Source organism: Drosophila takahashii, chromosome 2R (genome assembly GCF_030179915.1).
Source record: "Drosophila takahashii strain IR98-3 E-12201 chromosome 2R, DtakHiC1v2, whole genome shotgun sequence".
Taxonomy (NCBI): domain Eukaryota; kingdom Metazoa; phylum Arthropoda; class Insecta; order Diptera; family Drosophilidae; genus Drosophila; species Drosophila takahashii.
The window spans coordinates 25,004,703-25,012,244 of record NC_091679.1 but is presented as its reverse complement, the minus strand read 5'-3'; the positions used below and the strand labels follow the sequence as shown (position 1 = coordinate 25,012,244).

Sequence of the window (7,542 nt, the reverse complement as noted above, 5' to 3'; positions counted from 1 at the left end):
TTTTTGTTGCTTGTTTTGTGTTTTTGGGAGCCACAGTGAGCACTCGTTAATGTAGACAAGCAAGTTGAGTATTTATCTTTTTCACGTACACAAATTATACCAACGCTATTAAAATATGAAAACATTTATAAATATTACTAATTTTTAATTTGAGGCTACTAATGAAAGTAAGTTTTTTTTATCCGCTAATGGCGTTGCCATATCCCTGAAACAACGGTTCTTTTTACAAGCGCGAACCAAAATTCAAGTTTTGTTTTTTCGTGGAAAGGCGTCCCAAAAACTAGCCAAAGATGAATTCGAACTTTCTAATATTAAACATAGACGTCCACTCCTGGACGGAGCAGGATGTGCACGTATTCCCAACGATTAGCAAGCCCGTTTCGCATGGCGGATTTATTCTCTCGCCAACCGGTCATTTTGAGCGGAATGCGCAGGGAATGCGATTTATTGTAATGCCGTCAAGCAACCGATTCCCCATCTCCCTGCGGTCCAATGAGCCACAGGTGCAGAGGAAAAACCACCAAGTCCTTCTGGACAACATGCTCCAGTTCATCGAGTCCACGCGGTTCTCCTTCCTCAAGGTGAACAGCAACATGCGCGTGGAGCTGAATGCCCACATAGTGTGCACCAGCGAAGTTCTCGAGCTGATGATGTGTGCTCCCTACGAGAACAAGTCGGGATGGTCACTGGGCGTCTCCCGCTACAGGAACACCATGTACATCTGCCGCCTAGACAGCGAACAACCCGACGCCTTCGATGGGGACAATTTCAGGAAGGTCATGCAAGAATCCTGGCTAAGAAAGCTGCACAAATACTGTGTATTCGGTGGGTGGAACTCCATTAATATTAAATAGTATTAATAAATATATTTATTCTTTTAGAAAACGGCGTCGTGGAGCCCAGGAACCAGCAATCCCCCGAAGAAACGGGCTGCTTTCATGGTGTCTTCTCATTCGACCTAAATGGCAATCGAGTTCTGTTCGATTCACCAGTTCTGGCTGAGCTGAACCCCAATGGATTGTAAGTCTCCACCATGGGTTTCCAAATCGCATAACTAACCCCAATACTTACCGATTCCCAGCAATGGTCCTGCCCACAACTGGGCGGAGCTGCAGTTGCGCCTGGTGCACATGAACCGAGCCGATTGGGCAACCCACAATCGCACGGAGGCCCTCAAATGGTGGGTCAAGTGCTTCCTTTTGGGCATCGAAAGCCTTTATATAGCCCATCGCGATGAGAACGCCTTTGTGCTGAACATCCAAAAGACTTCTGTTCGGGATTTGTGGAAAGATTGCGTTAGTATAATCCAATTTAAATTATTTTAAAACTTAGTTTTGGTCGGAAGAGTTAAATCTAATGGAGAATTGCGATCCAAACGTCAGGAAAGTGGATTTTAATTAATTAATTATGGGCATTTCCAGGAAAAAGTCAACCAAACCCCAAAAACTAAAAGCTGGAGGAAAATGTTCTTTTTTGGTTTAAAAATAGAATTGGGATATAGATCCCATTGGGATATAGATCCCAATCCCAATAATTTTTATAATCAATTACATTTACTTTCAAATTAATTTTTTACACAGATATATGCGCCTCCGTATTTTACTTATTTTATTTTATTTCTAAGAACTGGCTAGATAGATAATCTTCATTTTTTCAACATAAATACGTGAGCGCCTAAGCTATCGAACAAAAATATAAAAAGTAAAAAAATGTATACTGCGTCACTGTTATCTTTAACGTTTAAGTTGAAAAAATGTCTCGTCCGTCGCCCTGGAAATGCCCATAAATGTAGATTGTAGGATCTTTTGCCGTTATTTGACATTTAACTATTCGTTTACAATTTTAAAATATAATTAAATTTAAGATGTGGTTGAGATACGAACAGTTAATAATGTAAGCGGTCTCAGTCCTTTGAGAATTATTTCTATAGTTCTCATAGGACATATCTTAGCAGACTTATATGATAAAATATTCCAAAATGTGTAGAGTATAATTAATATTTTATAAATCCGCGATTTTCTTCCGCAGGAAAAGGATTGGTCGACCGGCGTGTGCGCCAACTTTATGGTGCGCTTGCTCAATAGTATATCCCAAATCATGGCACCGATCGACTGTCCCAGCACAGTTTACCTATTCAAATTCGACCCCACGCGCGGCAAGGTAGCCTACCAGGCCTTCCAAGGACGCAATCAATACACATTCCTGGCGGACTGGTTCCGGACGATGCTGGACGATCACATGGAAGACACCAGAGCAGCTTAGCGACATTTCAAGAACCTAACAAATTTATATTTAAGGCGGACAGGTTCTGCTCAATCCTTGACAAACAATAAATCTCAATCCTTAGGAAATAGAAAACAATAAATCAAAACAAAGTGCTTAACTAATTAAATGAAGATTTAAGTTTATTGCGACATAATCATCAAGTTGTGTTCGTACGCGCTTCATCACTATCAAATAATTTAATACAATTTTCGCTCAAGTATTGTAGAGAATGCATTCGATTTTACAAAAATATGGAAATGCTAGTTGGCGGCCAGTTGAACCCGGCGTGCAGCTTAGAGCTCGGTCTTCTTGGGCTTGCCGCTGCGGTCGTAGCCCTTCAGTTCTGTGGTCGCCTCCTTGGCGATGTACTTGAGGAAGTCATCGACCTCGCGACCTCCGTTGTAGCTCACCGGCTTGTTCTTGGCGTCCTTGGGCAACCAGAAGAGTGTGGGGAAGCCGCGCACGTTGAACTCCGGCGGCACATCGTTGGCGGTGGCGTCCATCTTGACGATGGCCACCTCCTCGTCCTGCAGCTTCTCGGCCAGCTCCTCGTAGATGGGGGTCAGCTTCTTGCAGTGACCGCACCATGGGGCGTAGAACTCGATAAGCGTGTCCTTGCCGTTGTTGATCACCAGCTCGTCAAAGTTCTTGGCCACGGCCACCTTGACGGGCGCGTCGTTCGACTCGGGAACTGCCTCACTCTTGATGTACGGCTCCAGCTCGTTGGCCAGCAGCTTCTCGACAAAGTCCTGCAGGTTCTCCACGGAGAACTCGTCCTTCAGGGCGTACTTGAGATTCTTTTCATCGCGGGCCAGGACCACGGGCTTGTCGCCAACGAAATCGTAGCCGTACTCGTTTAACTCGTGCTGGAAGTCATCCTTGGAGGCGATCGCAAAGTTGATCTGGCCCACAAACTCCTTGGCCACCTTGAGCACACGGTTGCGCCAGTAGTTGGTTCCCTTGGGGTTCTTCTGGTAGTCCACGCTGAAGTAGGCAGTGATCAGGGGGTTCTGGAAGTCCTTGACCGAATCCTGAGTGCGGTGACCCACAAGTCCGTGGCTGAAGAATAGAGTAAGGGAAATTAAATGGTTTTCTGGGTGAAGAGTGAAGAGTCTACTTACAAGTTCTCCTTGACGAAGGTGGTCAGATCGGAATCGGAGCTGCCCTCGAACTTGATGGTGGAAGCCTCGAACTTGTTGCTCAAATGAGGGGCGCGAATCAGCACAATCTTATCGCTGCAAAGGGTTAAGAATAAAATTTGAAACATTTTCATTACCTACAAATTTAAATAAAAACCTTATTAAAATAATATCATTAAATTTATAACAAAAATTTCAAAATATCTCAGAAATGAATTTGATATAAACGATTATGAATTTAAAGTAAAGTAATATTATAAAATTAAAAAAAAAAAATTTCAAAATATCTCAAAATAGGATTTGATAAAAAGGATTATGAATTTTCCGTTATTTTTCCATTTCCATTACTTACAAATTTAAATTAAATTTATACAAAAAAATTACAAAATATCTTAAAAAAGAATTTGATAAAAACTATTATGAATTCCCCGTTATTTTTAAAAATTATCCCACTTGATCTTCAATTGGTAGTTAACAAACTCGCACTTAAAACTATTTATTAACACTTGTAAAATATATAAAACCAATAGGCAGCCTTGAAAAAATACGAAAACGAACTCATTCTTGAATACATCCTCCCACTTACGTTTCGCCCTGCTTGTCGAGGACTTCCTGCTCGCTGGAGTGACCGAAGCGGTACTTCTCGCGGTTCTTGTCGGCGAACTTCAGGAAAACCTTGGCCAATTTAGAGTCGACGTCGCTAAAGTAGCCGAACACAGTGGTGTCCTTGGTGTCCAGGAACTTGGTCAGCTCGGCAAGGGAGCGCACGACCTTGGAGGCGGGTCCCACCTGGGCGCGCATGTACTTGGCGATGCCGCTGGCCTCGCGCGGTCCATTGTAGTCCTGCGACACTTCGTCCTGGCGGAAGATCTTCAGCGTGGGGTAGCCGCTGACGGAGTACTTGCTGCAGGTCTCCTTGCCAGCTTCCGTGCAGTCAACCTTGGCCAGTTTGATTGGCGGATCGTCGTCCTTCACGAGCTCGGCCGCCTTGGCGTACTCGGGCTTCAAGCGCTTGCAGTGGCCGCACCTTTAACAAGAAGAAACACTCTATTAGGACACGTCACTTGAAAACTTTGGAAGAAACTGTGTATAATTCATCATTTGTTATCAAGACAATGGAAAGACAAGTTCCGAAAAAATAGCTTGTAATTAAAGTTAGGGTGCGGGACTTATCAGCCGCCTTATCAACCTTTCTAACATTAAGTACAAGTGCCCATTAAGCCTACAGAGGAAGAAACGCCCTGGTTTTTATTTTAAACAATATTTTAAAAGCCCTTGGGAGTTCTAATAGAAGTAAACCACATTATATAGTTTATAGTTATTATATAGTTTTTTTTGCTAAAATAATAAAAGAAAATTCTAAAAACATATTAAGATTCATTTATCATATCTCAATCCAATTTTAAATAACAACGATTAAAAATTTAAAAAATTTAAATACTCATATTTAATTTTATGGCAATTACTTGTAAATAAAAACAACAATTAAAAATATATTCAATCACCATTAAATTTTTAGGCAATTACTTTTAAAAAACAACGATTAAAAATTTAATTATTGAAATCAAATAATAAGAGAACAATTTTTAATTAGTCTCTGTGGTGCTGATGTTTTGGTGCTGATAAGGTTAATGGTGTGAGGATTATATTCCCATGTCTTTGGGGAACACGAGCATACCGGCCGGCAAAAAAAAAACAAATAATTTACTTAGCGAGTTCATTGCTCAAGTGTGAGTTTATAGTTTTCCCGTGATAATAGAAAAACATATTTGCTAAAAGCGAGTAAATAAAAGGTTAATATACATATTTACAGTGTACATTGTGAACATTAAAGGGGTAAAGCTGAGGGAAAAAAGTATTAGGATTTAAAAATCACGTAGGTTAAGTCGGAGTTTTTGTATGAGTAGCACTTTAAAGGAATAATATAATTTCAGCCTATAAAAAATTTCTCTACAGAATCTATAAGAAAATAGGGGAGCATCCTCACCCAAACTGAGTTGGTTCACAAGCTATAATAATGGAACAAAAATAAAGACCAGGATATAGGGAGGATTATCTCCTCACTTTCATTATCCGTTGGTAAATGAGACACGGACCAATGGAGCAGTAATTGTATGTACTTTGTTCCAGTTTGGCACCCCGCTCTTTAAAATGGCCGACAGCACCAATACTGGCATGTCATCTTGGTGCCTTTCCTTCTCTCGACTCGCTTCTCGTTTCTTCTTTTTTTGCCGGCAAAGCAAACGCTGACGTGTACTTTGCGATTACATACGAATGCCGGGAAATCGCGGAATCGGGAATTGAATTAAGTTGCAGACGCAACAAGCTGATTAGCCACGAATCGTACACGCAACCCATATGGAATGGCAGTCCATGGAGAAGTGTAACCCCCACGGCCACGCCCACTCACTCACCAGGGGGCGTAGAACATGACCAGCGTAGTTTCATGTTGCTTCAGGGTGGTGGCAAAGTCGTCGTCTCCCAGGTCCAGAACGTCCTGCTCGGCTCCCAGAGAAATGGCTATGAAGCCCAGGAGGAGCACTCCAGCCAGTCGCCACATCATTATTTTGGGTATTATTCGAAACGATATCGGTGAATAATTCAAGTTCAACTAGGCCGTCGACCGCCTACTACTACAACAAAAACTTAGGACCGGACCGGTTCAATTTTCTTCAACGATTGACTCTGCTTTTCGTCTCTTTCGCCACGTCGCTTCTTATTCTGCTTCGTGGTAGTGTGGCCAGGCGCTGTTTGGGTGAAAAAGACAAACCGCACAAGGAAAGCTTAATTGTTAGGGGGATTCCCTAAACCGTTGAATAGCTGAATTGTTGAATTTTGGTCAGCTGTTAATCAGCTGTTCCATACAAAGTCAACTTTCAGAAATTTCAGCAATTCAACAGCCTCGGGGCTGTTGAAAATTTTGATGTATTGCTGAAAAGCCAGAGTTGTCACCTTTTTTTTAAAGCCGTGGCAGCTCTGTAAAATTTTAGTATCACCAGTACGAATTATTTATTTTAAAATCAACTTAGAAAGCATATTTGTGGTTCTTTTTACCTTGGGAACACTTTTAGGCAGTAACTAGCAATAATAAATCAAATTTTACATGCTTTAAGTTCCGTGAAATTTTTCAACAAATAACGGCTGTTTGAAAATTCAACAGGAACCATTTTGGATCGTTCCCTTAATTGCTGAAATTTTTTGTTGAATTTTCAACAATTCAACAGTTTAGGGAATCCCCCTGTTAATTATAAAATATAATTAATTAAGAGCTTTTATTATTAAACACCATAAATTTTCTTAAAATTTGTTTTTAATTTTTCGGGGAAAATCCTATTTGTAGGGGAGAGTAAGGGAATTTCGTCACAGGGGCAATTTCGTCACCTGCAATATCTCGGAATCCATAATCCATCTGCCACAATTCAAAAGGAATAAGATACACGATTTTTATATAATACACAGTACTATAATGTGCATTTCTGCGTCAGTGATTTTTAACTTCGCGCCTAATTTCGGAAGAAAAATAATTATTTCTTAAAAAGTACTGTCTGGGGAAATTTCGCCACCCTACGCTAAGGGTAAATTCGCACCTATTTTAAATACATATTTTTATATTTGACGAGCTGGCTAACGAACAGACTACTAGCAGCAGCAACAAATATAGGACGTCAACAAAAATGGTACGCTTGATCAGTGTAGCATATTTACAGACGTTAAACTCCCTACATTTTTCAGGTGACGAAATTGCCCCGGTGGTGTGGTGATTTTACCCCCTTGTGTGGCAAGATTGCCCCAGTATATTGGTTTTACATTTTATTTTTTTATAAATCACCAAGGTAATTAAAAAAATAGGGGAATGACACATTTTAAAGCTTGGTGCTAACCGCATTCAACAATAAAAATAGAAATATGATAACGTGTCTCAAGATGGACAAAAAATAGCTTTGAAAAAATGCTGACGAAATTCCCCCACTCTCCCCTACTCTGAGTTACATAAAAAAATGGGAAAAATAAAACATAAAACATAAAAATATTCTAAAAACTGGTCATTAAAAATTGGAGTGATAAACTAAACTTATCTGATTTACTGAATTATGTTCTACTTTTTTTTAATTAATTTCACAAAATTAGGAAAATACTG

The 7,542-nt window shown here is 40.4% G+C and overlaps 2 protein-coding genes across 3 annotated transcripts; one reads left to right on the top strand and one right to left on the bottom strand.

Annotated features, from left to right (window-relative positions):
* Positions 1–35: 35 nt before the first annotated feature.
* On the top strand, positions 36–2,894 carry cuff (cutoff). 2 transcript variants are annotated; one of them, XM_070212512.1, is made up of 5 exons: positions 36–167; positions 231–825; positions 882–1,020; positions 1,082–1,295; positions 2,029–2,894. In XM_070212512.1, exons 2-5 carry the CDS (start codon positions 291–293, stop codon positions 2,260–2,262), a joined length of 1,122 nt encoding a protein of 373 aa, XP_070068613.1. In that variant the 5' UTR covers positions 36–167; positions 231–290; the 3' UTR covers positions 2,263–2,894. The 2 variants fall into 2 exon arrangements, with proteins under 2 accessions (XP_070068613.1, XP_017011015.2); XM_017155526.3 differs by lacking the exon at positions 36–167 and having other exon boundaries at positions 207–825.
* ERp60 (disulfide-isomerase A3) lies at positions 2,380–6,108 on the bottom strand. Its single transcript, XM_017155525.3, has 4 exons — positions 5,819–6,108; positions 3,991–4,431; positions 3,387–3,500; positions 2,380–3,324 (listed from the first exon to the last, which is right to left on the bottom strand). Exons 1-4 carry the CDS (start codon positions 5,965–5,967, stop codon positions 2,559–2,561), a joined length of 1,470 nt encoding a protein of 489 aa, XP_017011014.1. The 5' UTR covers positions 5,968–6,108; the 3' UTR covers positions 2,380–2,558.
* Between the last annotated feature and the right edge of the window lie 1,434 nt (positions 6,109–7,542).